The sequence below is a fragment of the Hylaeus volcanicus genome, chromosome 8 (genome assembly GCF_026283585.1).
Source record: "Hylaeus volcanicus isolate JK05 chromosome 8, UHH_iyHylVolc1.0_haploid, whole genome shotgun sequence".
Classification (NCBI taxonomy): Eukaryota; Metazoa; Arthropoda; class Insecta; order Hymenoptera; family Colletidae; genus Hylaeus; species Hylaeus volcanicus.
Genome location: NC_071983.1, coordinates 6,325,997 through 6,342,100, shown reverse-complemented (window position 1 = coordinate 6,342,100; position 16,104 = coordinate 6,325,997). Strand labels below are relative to the sequence as shown.

At 43.6% G+C, this 16,104-nt stretch overlaps 1 protein-coding gene across 1 annotated transcript in view; it reads left to right on the top strand.

Annotated features, from left to right (window-relative positions):
• Nucleotides 1-16,104, top strand: part of LOC128881118 (RNA binding protein fox-1 homolog 2) — a 99,423-nt gene that overhangs the window by 58,812 nt on the left and 24,507 nt on the right. Inside the window, exon 6 of the mRNA XM_054131852.1 lies at nt 14,093-14,246. Coding sequence (XP_053987827.1) covers nt 14,093-14,246 — 154 coding nt within the window. The remainder of the gene's footprint in view (nt 1-14,092; nt 14,247-16,104) is intronic.

Below are 16,104 nucleotides of genomic sequence, written 5' to 3'. Positions count from 1 at the left end.
ATTATTATTATTATTATTATTATTATTATTATTATTATTATTATTATTGTTATTTCTGGAACGACTCGTTTCTTAGTGCATGGATTATCGATACAAAAAAAAAAAAACAAAAATTAATAACAATACAGCTGTCACAGAGACCGAGACCGTTTTCAAGTGGCGACTTTTGAGTCTATCTGTGTAGCGAGATTATTTGTACTCACTGTATATCCAGCAGGGAATGCATATTTTGTTATTGCTTCAGAAACACGTCCGGTTGCACAACGGACCGACGAACCCCCTGTTCTATCCCCCTTGTGTCGCGAACGAACGTCGTCGTTCGCTGATCGTTTCGAAGACGCGAGAATATGAGAAAGATTCTGCTAGTTCGATGATTTCTTTCTTAATAATTGGTTATTACGACTCTGACTTTTTGTAAAAAGTGCATGGATCGAATTTACGTACGCGAATCAAAGAAATGGCTCAATTTTTGTGTCGCGAAGCCCTTGTCGTTTGTTTCTATGATCGCAGTCGTGACATAGACATATAAAAATATCGGATATATTCGGCTTTTCGTAGTCGCATATTACAATCAATGATCTTCAATCTGTTTTGTTCTCTAAAAATTGAAACTAATATTAACCACTCTGTAACACTATTTTGGTTATTTAATATATTCTCGTACAAGCATAATAATAACAAGAATACATTAAATAACCAAAATAGTGTTACAGAATGGTTGATATTAGTTTCAATTTAAAAAAAAAAAAAAACAGATCGAGGATCACTGATTATCAGTTACCCCTCTTATAAAGGCTCTGTCTATATCTTCGTATGTTTTCTTTGACACATTCACAGTACGGTATGTGTGCATGTGAAATGTGAGTCGAATACCGCCCCCTTACCTATAGTAGCACTTTATGCTCGGTCTATATTTTCATATGTCTACGAGTCGTGATGCTATTCTAAAATTGTTATCCTCCACGGCCTTTCTACCAAACGAATTAAATTCACAAAGCAAAATTATCTGCTCTATGCGCGAACGACGCTTCGAAATGGTCTCTGGCCAGTCCTCAAATGTTTAACAATCATAGCAGTCGCAACTCTGGCTCGTTCGTTTTTCAAAGAATAATATATCGTGCACAGAGTGTTCCTCTTAGGGTATTGCAAGCTGTTGTTGACTTCATTATTTCTACAGGTAAATGGCATAGTGGGCAAATCTGTTTACACCCACCCGCAGCCATCTATCTACAGCAGTAATGAGATCTACATTATAGTTTCCCTGGAAAATCAGCTTGCAACCCCTTACGCGAGCCACCCTGTTTCCCAGAGCCACGCAGAATCTTTCCGGTAGAGTCAGATCGTCGAACTTGCCCGTCGCTTTCGAGCCACCCTGTACATCTCTTGTCCAAGCCCGGGTCGAAGAGGGTTGGTCCGGCATCCTCCGTTCCTGGACCAACCCTCTACAATCCGTGCGACCAGAATCGGTATCCGATGATCACCAGCCCCCTCACTCACCCCCTTAACGTTGACGTTACTCGCATAATTGCCACGAGGAGTGCGTAATCTACACACACCCAATCACTGTTGCTTTACTCGTTGGGTCATGCGACTGTGGTTCTAGTGCATTTGACTTTCCCCAGCCCGGGGCTGTATTCACGTCTGTCGATGTATGTTCTGTTTTAGCTCTACTTCTCTTAACCACCCTCCCACGCCGCCTGGTCCCGCCGCCTTCCCGCTCCCAGACACCCGCGCCATTTTCAAACCCCCTTTCCGCGAATCGATTCGTCGTTGTCGCGAATCGCAGCGCTATGTTTATCCACCCCCCACTCGTCCCCTAGACCACCGAGAGACGGGCAAAATTATATTCGAGTAACGGATGGCGAATTAAAGCGACGCCAAGTAATTTATTCGAGGAGTTTGTTGGATCCGTCGGGGATTTCTTTTTATTTGTGCGTTTATTTTTGTCAGTTGGATTTGAATCGGTTCAATTCGGATGAGATTTGGGGGGAGGGGTAGCAGGTCTAGTTTGTTCGCGAGATATTTGGACCCTGAAGATGCTAGAACCGTGTTATTTAAAGAACTTGCAAGTCTTAATTAGCGTCGACGTATAGTGTCGATGTTTGTTGGGAAATCAGAAAATCTCGGTAACCGATTCGAGGAATTTGAAAGTCTTTCTTGTGGTACGAATTCGAACGGTTAAGAGTTGCTGTCTAGATAAAAAGCTCCTTGATTAATTTCTTGTACCTCTAAAGACGAACACCCGCTAGAGGAACCACGATTTAATTCCGACGAAGACGCGTTTATTTTCCAGAAACACGCAGTGTCGAAACTTGGAGAGATCGAGCCTGGCAATGGAGCGATCTGTGAATCATTCTCGTTGGCAAATGTAACAGAAGCCTATTTGTAAACGCCGAGAGTTCTTTCAGGGGGTGAGAAATACCTCCCTTCCGCTCTTCCTCCAGTTTTCTAACGAATATTAATTTTCGACGGGTTCGAATCGTAAGATTACCGAGAATCCACGGAAGGTGATCGCGAGGCTCGATCAACATCCATCGAGACCAGCGATCGCTTCTTTCGATATACTTTCGAACGATCTCGCTACTCCGTCAACATCGCGCAATCTCCTTTAGAAGAACTCTTAAGATCAACATCCGAACATCTAATACTTCTTCAGCGCCGATAGTTCTAAACTTTCATCGACTGTTTGGGAAATAGCGAGTTTCATTAAAACTCGGGTTTCCAGTTCCCCTTGTTAATAACTTTCTGAACGCGTTTCCTTATATAGACACGGCCAAATTGATAGATCATTGGATAAATCGAGGAGTTTTTAAATGGACGCCTAATCGCGTTTTTAAGCGAACGGAAGAGGTATGTCAAAAAAAAATGAAAATATTAACGCTAAGTTTACGAGAGATTTCGTATCGGATTTATATCTATTATATCAAAACTAACGAATTATGTTGTTTTAGTATACAGGAAGGTAAAAGAAGTATTCGATAGCGTGATTTTTGCGTTAATTTGGCCACGTCTGTACTGTTTAACGAGGTAGACTCCAATTCGTTAGGAAGCATCGAAGGCGACCCGTAGGAAATAATTTCTCACCCCCTCGAAGCCTCTCGCCCCTTCTTCGCAGAACCAGCTAAAAAGCAGACTAAAAAATCCAGTCCTCGACGTTCTGATCCTCATTTAGCCCCGTCTTCGAGTTCGTTAAGCCGGTTGCCTCGATCGCTCGAAATTTCAACCCCTGGGCAATGGTATCCACCCGTTCGTCGTGCCGGAGAGCGAAAACTCGACGTTCAACGATCCCTAGTCACCCCCCACCCCACCGTGGATTTAATTTCACTTAATGACGCCTTAAAGAGCCGCGAGTCGCGTGATTGCATTACGCGGAAAACGGACGTGGAAGCTGCTTCTCAAAAGGGCGTACGCGATCCCATTTTCCTCTGTCTGCTCTCTCAACCCATCCCTTCTCACACGGTCGCGCCACCCTCGCACCCTCTGCATAATCAGAGATGGGCATTCTTCTCTGGCTACGAATTTTTTAAACTCGGAGTCGCGATATTCGTTGGGAAATCGGAAAATCTCGGTAACCGATTCGAGGAATTTGAAAGTCTTTCTCGTGCTACGAATTCGAACGGTTAAGAGTTACTAGATAAACACTGAAACTTGGTGCTAGCAAAAACTGTCAACAAACGTACGCATCGAAACGAGGCGCGGCTGGAGTAAACATCCTACGTCTATACCGGATTAGAATGTCAAATATACGTCGAAATATTTCTTCGAAAATATTCTTCCGATCGGTTACTCGAAAATTTTGACGTCCGTCTCTGTGAATGATCGGAAGATCGTGCCTCGAATGTACAAATTCAAAATCTTCGAAAACATCGACTCGATATAAAAATAAAATGTAAATCGCTACTAAGAGAAAATAACCAACCAATGATCGGTTCACGTGTAAATTGAGAGTCGGCCCGGTTAATCGATGGAAAAGATAAAAATACCAAGATGGGGTGACGTAAATAAGAAAATGTTCCCTCCGTTCCACCGTTTTCCCCGTGGCTCGGGGGTTAGTTAAAGTAATACCGAACGCCAGACGCCGCGAGAATGATATTGTCCTCCCAAAGCGGGATACCGATCGCGTTTCGAACGCCCACGAGGATCCGGCATTGTCGAGGGAACGTCCTTTATAAAGAGCTTTCCTCGGTAGTGTTATACGCGGCATAGAAATCTTTTACGCGGTTCGCTGACAATTCAGCAAAGAACCGTCTGGAAGGGGGGAGGGGGGGAGGAGGAAGAAAAATTGTTTCCCGATGCGTTCGGAGGCTTTCGCAGGAAATTGGTTTCGAGCCACTCCGAGGAATAAATTCGCTGTGTTCCGTTCGTTGTATCGACTTACTTCTAAAAGAGAGCAAAAGAGGGGTTTGGAAAGGGGTTTGGGGCGGTAATGAGAAAAACAGATGGAGTCGAAGACTCGGGAGTGGTCCTTCTATTCGTTCGCACTGCTGAAACAATTTATCGCGTTTGCTGAAGATGCGTTAAAGTTTAAACGTCTCGAAATCTACTTGTTGTTCGTACTTGTGTAATTCAGTTCCATTTTAAACGAGGGTTCTAAGCGTTGAAATCTGACTCCCTCGAGTAGGACTTCTCTAACTGTACGATTTCTTTGATATTTGATAAATGCATGGAACAATTCTTTCTAAGCTTCTAAACTTCATCGTCTAATTCCGTTCCATTTCAAATAGGGGTTCTAAGTTTTGAAATCTGACTCCTTCGAGTACGACTCTCCTAATTGTACTCATTCTTTGATATTTGACAAATGCATAGAATAATTCCTTCGAAGTTCCTAAGCTTGATCGTTTAAACAAACACGATCCGTTCGGAAAAGGATGTTTCTCGACAAATTTACCTACGTTCGTGTTACATTTACTTCGCAGCGAAATGCTTGTCAAACATCAAGAAATTTGTACGGTTCTCCCCTTCGAGAGGATATTAACATCGACTTCGATCGTCCAAAAGGGGTCGACGAGCAACGACCCCTTCGACTTCATTTTTATAGCAACAGTTTCGCCCGAACTTTGACGTATTCTTAGAGTCTGACTTACCCCAGTAGCGTCGCGGCGAATTTTTCCAGTGGTGTATTACTCGAATAAAATGCTGTGCCGTCTGTGGAGGGTAGGGGGTTGGCAAAGAAAGTGCAGGGGTGAGAAAGAGCGACGAGGAGCGTGGAGGCAGACGCGGATCCGGGGGTGGATGCTGGCAGCAGCGTTTATTGATCGCTTGCAGCAACCCTGCCAGCGGTGCCCACCCCCTCTGCGCCCTTCGTCGAGCCACCCCTTTCGTCAATGGAGTCTCTCTCGTCCTCCGAGGCTCCGGCGCAGCCTCTCCGTGCGAATGCCTCGACGCTGGAGAATACAATTCAATCGTATTAATTACTCACAGCGTCGCGGACCGTCGATGAGTCTCGACGTACGTAAACCGACGCAACCCCCTAGACACCCCCGTCGATCCAACGACGTTCGCGGATACCGTAGCTTTTCATCGACTCAAGGTTACGCGAGGAATTTTTATTGTCAACGTTCGTGGATCGATCCTCGAGGGGATTCCCGTCTCGATATTAGAATTTGGGGAAGGGGATAGTCAATTTTGTAGCAATTTTTTGAACCTCTCGAGGAACGCTGGCACATACGTGTACGTTTAGCTTCGGAGTTCTTTTACGTATTATTAGGGAAGGAGTGATAATTACAAGGATAAACAAATGTTTATAGTTAAATTTTCCAATGATGGAATACAATTATGAGATCTTTATGCAAAATAAAATTTTCGCGAACGTGCCTACAAAAATTGAACCTAAATATGAATTTATTTTATTCTGCAAATATTACAACACGAACTTTACTTTCATTGTTTTTTTATATTCTTGCATATTGTTTGCATTTTGTAGTCTCTCGCACATTGAAATATATAAGTGAATATCAACTTGAATTTCTGGTTATTTCTAATGGAGCAATTCGTCCCTCAAGAGGTCAAAGTAATTTTACTTCAGTGGAAACATTTATGGGGCATACATAGCTATGTTTTAGGATATAAACTGGGAAAGTCGAAATTGAAGTGTAAGGGGCAGTTTTATATTTTCCTTTTGGAAGGAATAGTTTTCTGAAGTGATCCCTTGCAAGGATATTTTTATATCTTTGTTTCGAAAGCTCGGTTCACTGTAAAAACCAACAGGCCCGCGAAAGTAACCTCGTTTCTTAGGGTTGTATTTTCCTTGGGTGAACTGGACGTTTATTGCAGCGTTCGGATACGCTCGAAAATTGGAAAAGTGATCAAAAGGGTCCGCTCTATTTTTCCTCGTCGGAAATTGCAGATCTAAAGTAATTCTCTCTAAGAATAATCCACCGATACGCCTTCGCGAAAATGATCCTTTAGTAAGCATCATTTCTAACTATAATCTAAACTTGTGCAGGTATACGCCTAAGACATTAATAATTTCTAATATCTCTTTACGACTTAATCAGCAAATTCTAAATTGTCTTTCTCACTAAGACTACCCCTTCAAGGAAGATTTCGCTTTCATCTCATGAAAAAATCCTTCTTTATCAATTCGAGTGTCATTCAAAAATCGCCAAGCAGAATTCCGTTTTCAAATCCGATTTTGCACGGGAGAGGGGACATTTTCCTTGTAATTCGTTCCAGGCCTCCCTAATCGCGAAGCGGGCCCAAAACGAATCTAATAACATATCGAACGCGCAAGCTATTTGCATAATTAATTGCGACTCAATTCAGCCCTGTTAATTAATCAGCGTAATCGAGAATGACTGCCGACGCACGCGAAGTTGGAACGGAAATTTCATTGATTCCCCGTCAGTTTGTTCGTTTAACGAATCGGGGAGAACGCCTTTTGTGTATTATACGCAGTGTCGCAGGATTTTCCCGTGGAAATAGAAACAATTTGCCATAGAATCGTGGCGAGAAGTGACAATAAAAAAATTGGAACAAAAGTATGAAATTTGAAGTAAACGTTGAAGTAAACGGGCATCATAGTTCCTAATACCCCATAACACTGTTTCGAAATAATACCAAATTTATAAAACATCAAAGTTTCACTTGCTACGCCAATTAAACATACGAGCGCATATCGTACCTCGTTTCTGTGAAACGTGAGACTCATTGGGGTGTATCAATCGTCAAGCTTCCCTCGTAAGATGCTTAGATTGGGTTTCCACTTGCGCAAAAACCACCCGCAAATTGATTCACCCCGTCGAGGCAGCAATTCAGACGTATTAACTACTCGTAACAATGTGCCCTTCGTTGGCCCTCGAAGGGTGGTTACGGGGAGGCCCACTCGAGGTTGCTGCCCTTCTGAATTCATGCCGAGGACCATGGGGAACGATGGGGATCGTGAAGCTCTACACTTGTTAAATCATCGCGAGAAATTGCAGGCCTGTCCACGAGTCGACACGTGTGCTCTCGATGGCTCTCCCCCGCTCCGATCCGACCGGTGTGCGCGTTACGCGACGGCGCACGTTGGAGATCTTCGCTCCTCTACGCTCCACGGTACACTGACTCCGCTCTCTCTTTGCCACGCGCGTAAGAAGGGGTAGAGAGCGCGTGGTGGGGGAATCAGGCACGTGGAAAGGGCCCAGAGCCACATGGGAGGGGATTCACACGTGGTCAGGCTTGGAATCGGATGATGCGATAGTCGGAATTATGGCGAAAGTTTACTAATTGATACTTACAATTTGTCCTTTAAGAACGGACACGTTAAATCATAACGTCGCGTAAATAATAATAAATTGAATTCTCGTTTTATACAACGGTCTCTGACCAAGGCTCTGTCCTCGAAACACGTAATTAAAACCAGTGCACATACCAATCGAGTTCCGAATACTGCATCTCCGCGTAAAAACGTAATTGCATAGTTTCTATAGAGAAAACGACGGTTTCATCGCGACCGAATCAATAAACAAACACAGTCGTAATTAGCAGTTCGGTCGTGTTCACGGGGAAACACAATCGTTACGGGAATAAATCAACGTCGAGAAAACCCAGTCGATGGATACGCGAACGGTAACCGACGATTTGGAATTTTTGTTGCAACCCTTTCGCAAACCTTTCTCGAGACACTTTTTCGTTGAAAATTAATAGGGGAAAGAGGGGATGGCCGTAAAACGCGAAAATGGCCGACGTTGATATTAGCAATTAAACGAGAACACTAGAATTTAATAAATCCGGATCGAAATATTATTCCTAACGAACCGGAAGGACGGATGTGGGACACGGACGACTCTGGCCACCGCGCTTTGCATGAAATTTGAATACGAAATTCCGTGGCGGTGTTAATCCGTTTCGATATTCGGTTACCGCGTCTCTCGTGTTACCTGCTACAGAGCAATTCACGCGGACGGAACAGGTGTCCAATTCCTTCCGCCAGATCGGGCTAGTGCGACACTTTTCCCTTTACTTACTTTACCGACGCTATTTTTCTGTACGATCACGATAAAAATATCCTGCGAAAAACGGGGAAGAACGGTGAATTGGTCAACTTGGACGCTGTTGTTGCGGATATCTAACAGACTTGTAAACTGTGAAATTAATTATGAAATATGAAAGCTTTCGTATGAAAAACAAATTGAATGGAGGAACGGTATGGAGAAGGAAATTTAGAATAATTATACAGGAGTGTTTCTGATCGAAAGTTAGAAAATATCTGCAAGGATGGTCAGGACACTGATGGATAATTATTCCACGTTCTTCTTCTATGAAAATTTGTTGGTTAATTGGGAGTTTGCACGGTGTAACGAATGCCTCGATGATTATTAATATAATATTCTCCGAATGTCTAACACTTTTAGTAGTAGAGATCATTCTAAACTGCCACTAAGAAAGAAATGAGAATTTCTTGAGAAATGAAAAAGGAAACGTAAGCGAAAATGAAATCAGAGTCGATAGGACTAATATCGTAGACTGAAAGCAGCACTCGCCTAAAAAAGAACTCGCTAACTGACACCAGAAATGCCAAAACGAACGTATTTCCAGTACCATTAAGTTTACTCGTGACACTAGATCTCTATCCGTGTCTAAGCCCCCCAAAAGTGCGGAATCGGTGATTGACAATCTCTTCGATTCGTTTAGAATCCCCCCAGAAGAGACTCTAGTCACGAATAGAAATCCACGTGTCACGAGAGCAGATTCCTGAACGACAAATTGCCATTTTACCCTAATCGGTACCGTGGATCGAGCGCCCTAAACCCTTTGGACTCTAAATTAACACAACGACAGATATTTATATAAAAATCAGAATTCCAAACAAGCGTTACAGCTTAAACGAAGCTAATCTACTGGAATAGTACCAACATGTTTTCGACCGACGATGCCTCTTCGTTAGCTATTGAAATAAATCCTGCGAAGAGCTCCGCTTTCTTACCAAATTTATTCCAACGGTTACTCGAGAGGACTCGTCAGCCAAGAATATGTTCAGAGCTCGGCCACCATTTTTATCTCACGCTCTGAAGAACGTTCGAAGTAGATGAGCAATGATACCGCGGAATAAATGGTTAAAAAGCGAACGAACATTGCTGGCAACAAAACAGAGATCCATGGTGCACGATATGGGGTGGACGGACACGACGCGAACGATTATCGTGCCGGTTGTCAGGGAATGTAACGAACTAACAGTTTCTGACAAAAACAGGATACAGGTTGCCGGCCATGCCGTGGAGCTGGCTGGGAGCGGCGGCGCCATCGGCAGCTGCAGCTGCAGCGGTCGCCGCAGCCGCGGTGACCCCATCGCCTGCAGCTGCACCGCTCGTCCTTGCACCCAGGGCGGCGGCGAGACGAAGGTACAGAGACTTCTAATATTCCAGGCCGGGAGTTGACGCGAGATTGTACGAAAACCAGCACGACACCCACCCTTGTCCTCGCTTGACCTCTTCGAAGCATTCCGTACACTCGAACACCCCCAACAACGCTCGATTTTTTATCAGCTTCAGTTTTCTTTTCGAGTCCTTCTTCGTTACAGCGTTTGCTTGGTCAGTCTTCGATGGCTGCCGATAGTCTTTTGTTTTTTGGAACTTGTTCGCCGAGGAGTTTTTGAGAAACCAGTAGTTCGAACGTAGAAAATTGATATGGTCGAGACTCCTTTTCCAAATAACGAGTCCATTTCGAGATATCGCGTATCGACGGATGAGTCTTCTGTGGTAGGAACGAATTTAAATTACCGTTTGCATAATTGCATCGAGTTAAAAAGAGAATAATAAATTTGGTCTGTGTTGCGTGTATTTGAGAGTTGCAGAATCAATTATGGTAATAATTTGTGTTTCTTTATTTTTCGAATATAATTCATGCGGAAAATGTCAGGCGGGTATTATTTCTTGTTGATAAATTAACGATATTGGGCGATTTGATGCTCAGTCTACTGTAAATCATATATAATGTATTGTCATAAGCACTGGGATTTTAACAAATGATTCACGGTAGACTAGCCACCGCAAGCCTCGATATTATTAATTCATTAGCAACAGATTATCCACTTTTATTCTTTCTGAAAAATGAAGCACAGTAAATTATTACCATGTTTGATTTTATTTTAATCTTCTCTAAAGTTTCAATCGATGCGAGGCTATTTCGACTTGACTCGAGAGATTTATTATTCTCGAACACTTGAAAAGTGTATCTACGATCTCGAGTGACCAATTAATTTCGTTCCAACCCCTTCGATGGATTCCTGCTTCCAAAGCTTCAGTTTCAATTCCAAACCTTTTCCTTCGATACGTAAAAACCAGAGTGTCTATTCAGCGTAAGAGATTGCCTCGAGGATCCATATGGATCCCATTTCCGTTCCGTAGGATCCCCTTTAAGGATCTCAACGCAAGTATCCGACCACGGATTAGTTCCCGTTACCCGTTGACTTAATTAGCTATCATCGTCTAATGGCCGCACCTCCAGCGCGATTAGAACGAATTAATTAAAAGGATACCACATTTTCATTACGTCGTAACCGGTTATCGAAGATTCTCAGATAATTGAACGATATCCTGCTTCCCCTGGGACGAAGCACAGTTGGGCCAAGAATTCACCCATAACTAATAGTAATCCATTTCAATGATTTGACAAGAGTTCCATTCGATTTTCTCCAAAATTACAGAGGATTTTAGAAGTAAAATCACCTTGTTTTGCGAATTAGCAAAATTCTCTGAAGGAGACGGTCTCAAAGTTGTTAATTTATCAACGTGAAAATTTAAGCAACAGAGGTGAAAATAATTGCCTACTATACGGAAATATATAATATTCTCCAAAATATATCGTTTAAATCAGTCGTTCGTTCTTTTGCCACTAATTAATTTAGAATAAATTCGTGCCCGAAAAGTTCCTGTTTCATTAGTCGATTTCGTAAAACGATCCGACTATGAAGTTCATAGTATGAAGCCATCGGAAACGTTGAGGAATCGTTGTCCCCCAGAAGGCAATCTCTTAACGAACTGGATACCTCCCCTTGTTTTCTTTCAATTCCATTTTTGATACACGACGACCCTTTTGCTTCGTTATTCTGGACACAATAACGTTCCGTTGGCGACGTTTCCGTCGTCTGCGCGGCTAACGATACAGCACGGAAGGGATCTTCGATCCCGAGCAACGAAACAACCGAGACTTTCCCCCACGCGGAACCGGAAGGGAAAGCACCGGAAACGCCCGCGGTCGTCGCCATTTTTCCCGTCTCGCGCATCGAGTCTTTTGTTTCCCACTTTCTTTTTTTTTTTTGTATGTTCTCCATTCCTGCCACCCCTCACCCATCTCTCTGGAGCACGCATCATCGATGTTCCCTTTCACCTAATTAGCGAACGCCCCACACACGCCGTTTAGGGCGGCGACTATCGATCTGTGGTCCCTTTTCTCCGGCTCGACCTGCTCTCACTTGCTTTGGAAAAACTTTATCTATCGCTGCAAGAGTCGCTACTCTGCTCTTTCCGACGAAAGAATTTTTAAACGATTACAAAATTCTTGGATATAGCAAAAGAAATGTTGACGATTCTAATAAAACGCAAACGAAAAATTAGTGGAGCAGTTAGAAAGAGATTGGTACGCGATGAAACGTGTATATCGTTGTTGAAACGTGTATATCGTTCGAGGAGGAAAAGAGAGAAACTTGGACCACAGATCGACCAGTCACGCCGAAATTTGCTGTTCACCATTCACACCCTCGTCTTTTGGAATGCGCCTGCTGTTGTATATGCATCACCCTCTTAGCCTTGTTCTTCGTGCACCCCGACTTTATATGCAAATGTACCCTCGCGACGTTTAACATCCGTTCGTTACCTCGCCTAACATCACGTGCGACACTTGCACGGTAGTTGACTGTTGACACACCTTTCGTTGTTGTTGATTGTTGTTGTTACCATTGCCCGTTGTATCCAGTTACGTCGATAGGTCGAGGCGACGGCGCAGACAAAAGGTAGGCAGAAACCATCAGTTTTTATTGTTCCCTGTTCCGAGTATCCATCAATCGAGACCGAACGCTTCAGCGCCTAGCCGAGTCTTCAAAGGTTCCATCAGCCGAACGACCGCGTCGAAGAGGCGATCTCTTCTTAATTGTCGCCCGACCGACGGGTTTCTTGAACGTCGAAAGCTCGTTCTTTTTACGAGAAATCGTCAATGCCCAGCTCGCCGCGTCTCGCTGGAGAACCATTCAGCTGCATTTTCGATCCAGATTCATCTTGTCTTTTACTTTAGAAGCTCTCCCAAGGGCCGTTTCCCTTTGCGACCAGAGTCGAGCAGAATTTTATTCTTTAAAAGCACAGTCGAGACAAACTTCCTTTAGCAAAAGTCAAGGTTCCTACGATGTTTTTAAACGGAACCATATATTTACCATATATATTTCTAAATCGATTGTTTCGTAGGCGACGCCGTAATCGCACCGTCGTGTAGTTTAGTGGTTCAATTTTTATCGAACAAGAGACCCAGTCGGGTCTCCTTTGTTCTCCATTCATTTTTTACCGGGATGAGAATTTCGACCGTCTCTGTTCGCAGCTTATGAATCGGAGGAAACGAGGGTAGCTCTCGAGCTCTGTTTACGGTTGCTTAAGCTCTCACGCCGCGAAAGGTTATGGGATGCTGCATCCTCTCGGAAGAAGATGCGCCCGGATATTAAGCTGCGTCCAGAAATGTTTGCGCGGCGTTTTTCCCCCCTTGAACCGTAAACAGCTTCGTCGGAGCCTGGATAGACGTTCATATTTACAGGGACGGGGCGAAATGTATCGCGAAAAAATTCATCCTTCTCGAAATCTATTTTCTGTTTGTTGTACAACTTCTATAGAATACTCTCTAAAGAAAGGGAATTTTTTGCTGCTCTCAAGATAATAGCGTATGGCTTTTTGTTACATCCTTGCTTCAGGGAAATCATATTTCATTGATTTAAGTATTTCGAGCACTATTATGGTGCAGAAGCTTTTTAAGGAAAAGTGGTCATGAGGACCTTGAGGATAAGTCCTAAAGGGTTCACACTAGTCTCTAGTGTTGTCAAAGGGTCATTGTTTAGCTTTTCGTAATGGATGATTGACTTCTTCATGTGAGTCTTCACAAGGATGCCATGTAGTTGCCATGTCATCTGCTTTTTCTGGTTGGCAATTATTCTTCGTCATCCACGACTGGTGGACTTTTTCACCTGAGTCTTCACAAGGAGCCACGTGGCCGACACCTCCTCTACTCCTTCCGGTTGACAATTATTCTTCGTCATCAACGACTGGTGGACTTTTTCACCTGAGTCTTCACAAGGAGCCACGTGGCCGACACCTCCTCTACTCCTTCTGGTTGACAATTATTCTTCGTCACCCCTGGTCTGTCATCTTCCGATGCCATTACTCTACAACTATGGAACTGGACATCTTCGTCCGGTTCCTCGAAGTACCGCTACCCGAAAAATCATCCCTCCGTTGCAAGCATTCGACTCGAAGCTGGCCTACAGATTTTATTTCGCGAGAGTCCTGTTTTCGTCTCGTCGCCGTTTATTATTCCCGTGTTAGAGAACGCCGCGCCCAGGAGCAGCGAAACGGCACCGGCTGGAGAATTTCTACGCAAAGGTAAGCCTGCATCGGCATGTTTGTGTGCGTTGTTTCAGCCGCGGCATTGAGAGGAGTCGCCATCCAACGAGGAAGAGTTAGCGCCGCGAGGGCTGCTTTTCCTACAACCGCGGCAGCCTTGGCCCTAGCCAGAAACCCAGGGCCACTCGCAGCTGCGGCCGCGGCTACGGCCCTGCATCCCTTCGCACCTGCGTAAGTAATCACGAGACTAGGTGGACCGAGTCCATTTGACTCCGATCCTGAGGGTAACTCGAACGCTGTGAACTACGGAGTTTTCGTGTCGATGAGATCTCGGGCTGCTGACAGAGTCTCCCAGTTTTTCTGCCACTGTACGCATTTCGGTTTGAAATACATGGGGTGCAAAGTCGTATAACTTGGCCATGCAATTCGTCTCACGTATGTTTGCTCTTTACGTTCACTTAATTTGTGCTTCACGATATTTTGCATTTACTTGCATGAGTATCTTCGTTACTCTGTTGTTTATTACGACCTCCTTTATAGCTCGGATACCTCGGGATTGCTAAACCCGTACTGTAGATAAAACGTAGCTACAGCCTCTGAGGGCGAAATGAAAGAGTACCACGTTCACTGCCAGACAAATATTCTTGAAAATTTCTACTGAGATTGAATATTATTTACGCTATTGGAGACTACGTATAATCAAACATTTATCGTGGTATTTATTATTACAACTCCGTCAGTTTCGTTTAAATCTATTTGCTTCGATGCTTGATTTTCAAGCAATCGAAGAAATTTGTTTAAATTAAATGTTTGGTTTGATCGTTCGAAATATATGTTTGTATAAATATATTGACGTATATATAAATTTATACATGTATAATATTCATGGAAAATTCATTTGGTATATCGAAACTATTATTTACCTTAGTCAAACTTCTTCAATGTATATAGAGGGTTCGATTATTCGTGGGATTGACTGTATGTCCCAGTAAATATTTCTAATTGCCTTTAAGAAAATCACGAGTAAGACTTATAGGAACATACGTGAAAAAAGTGAAGATCATTCGTGCTGGGTCAAATTGTCTCTTATTATTCAGCCGTAACCTTTGATACATAACCAACCCTAGTTTAATACGATTAATTTCTAAAAGAGCTAAATATCTACTTCGATAAAAAGCACCCATACATGGCGATCGACGTGATACTCGAACGTAAAAATTAAATCGTCCAGGCCAATTTCGACGTTGGTATCGCTGGGGAAACGACTGTCGGCGGTGGCACCGCTGTTTTGACCCCTGAAAACGGTGCGTACGTTCCCCGTTCGAGGAAATTTTGGGTAAAAGTCGACCGACAGGCGGCAAAAATTCGGCCAATTTGTCGCCAAGCTCCCGAGGATCATCGAGTGTCATCGAAACCCAGCACCCGTCGAGTTACCCGCTGCGATCAGTTGCACGTGTCACGCTCGTTAGCACGCCTGTCGACATCACCGCACCCGCATGCACCTATCTAACCTTTGTGCCCGCGCGAACAAGCATGATTCTTTTCCAGAGAAATTCCCTAACCGCTGCGTACATGTATCGACGCGAATTGGCGAGTCCTTCGCAACGATTGGTCCCTGATCCACGTAGACGCGATTTAAAAGGCTTCACTTACTCGGTTATTTTCTATATGTCCGAGCTTGGAGAATGGAAGCTTTTCGGTAAAGAGTGTGCGAAAAAAAAGGTTTTCGGTTACGGTAATCGTTAGTTTCGAGATAAAAATAGTATTGATATTTTACGTTGCCCGTGTAAATTTTAAATGATACAAGAAACAGATCCTTTTAGAAGTTATCCAAATTACCAAGTTTCTACGTACTGGAATCGCGTTTCTCGCGTCTATAAAAGATTCGACATTAATTAAACAATTCCGTCGGGTCGTAGAGAGGACAAAAGTGTCAGAGGAATTTTCGAGCGAAACGATATTTCACGCGTTCGATCGGTCGATGGACGGTGTATCGTTTCGTCGTCGATCAACCGCGAAACTTTATTACTTAGCTATGAAAGTAACGTTCGCTGTGATTCACTGGCGCGGTGACAGGCGACGCGGCCAT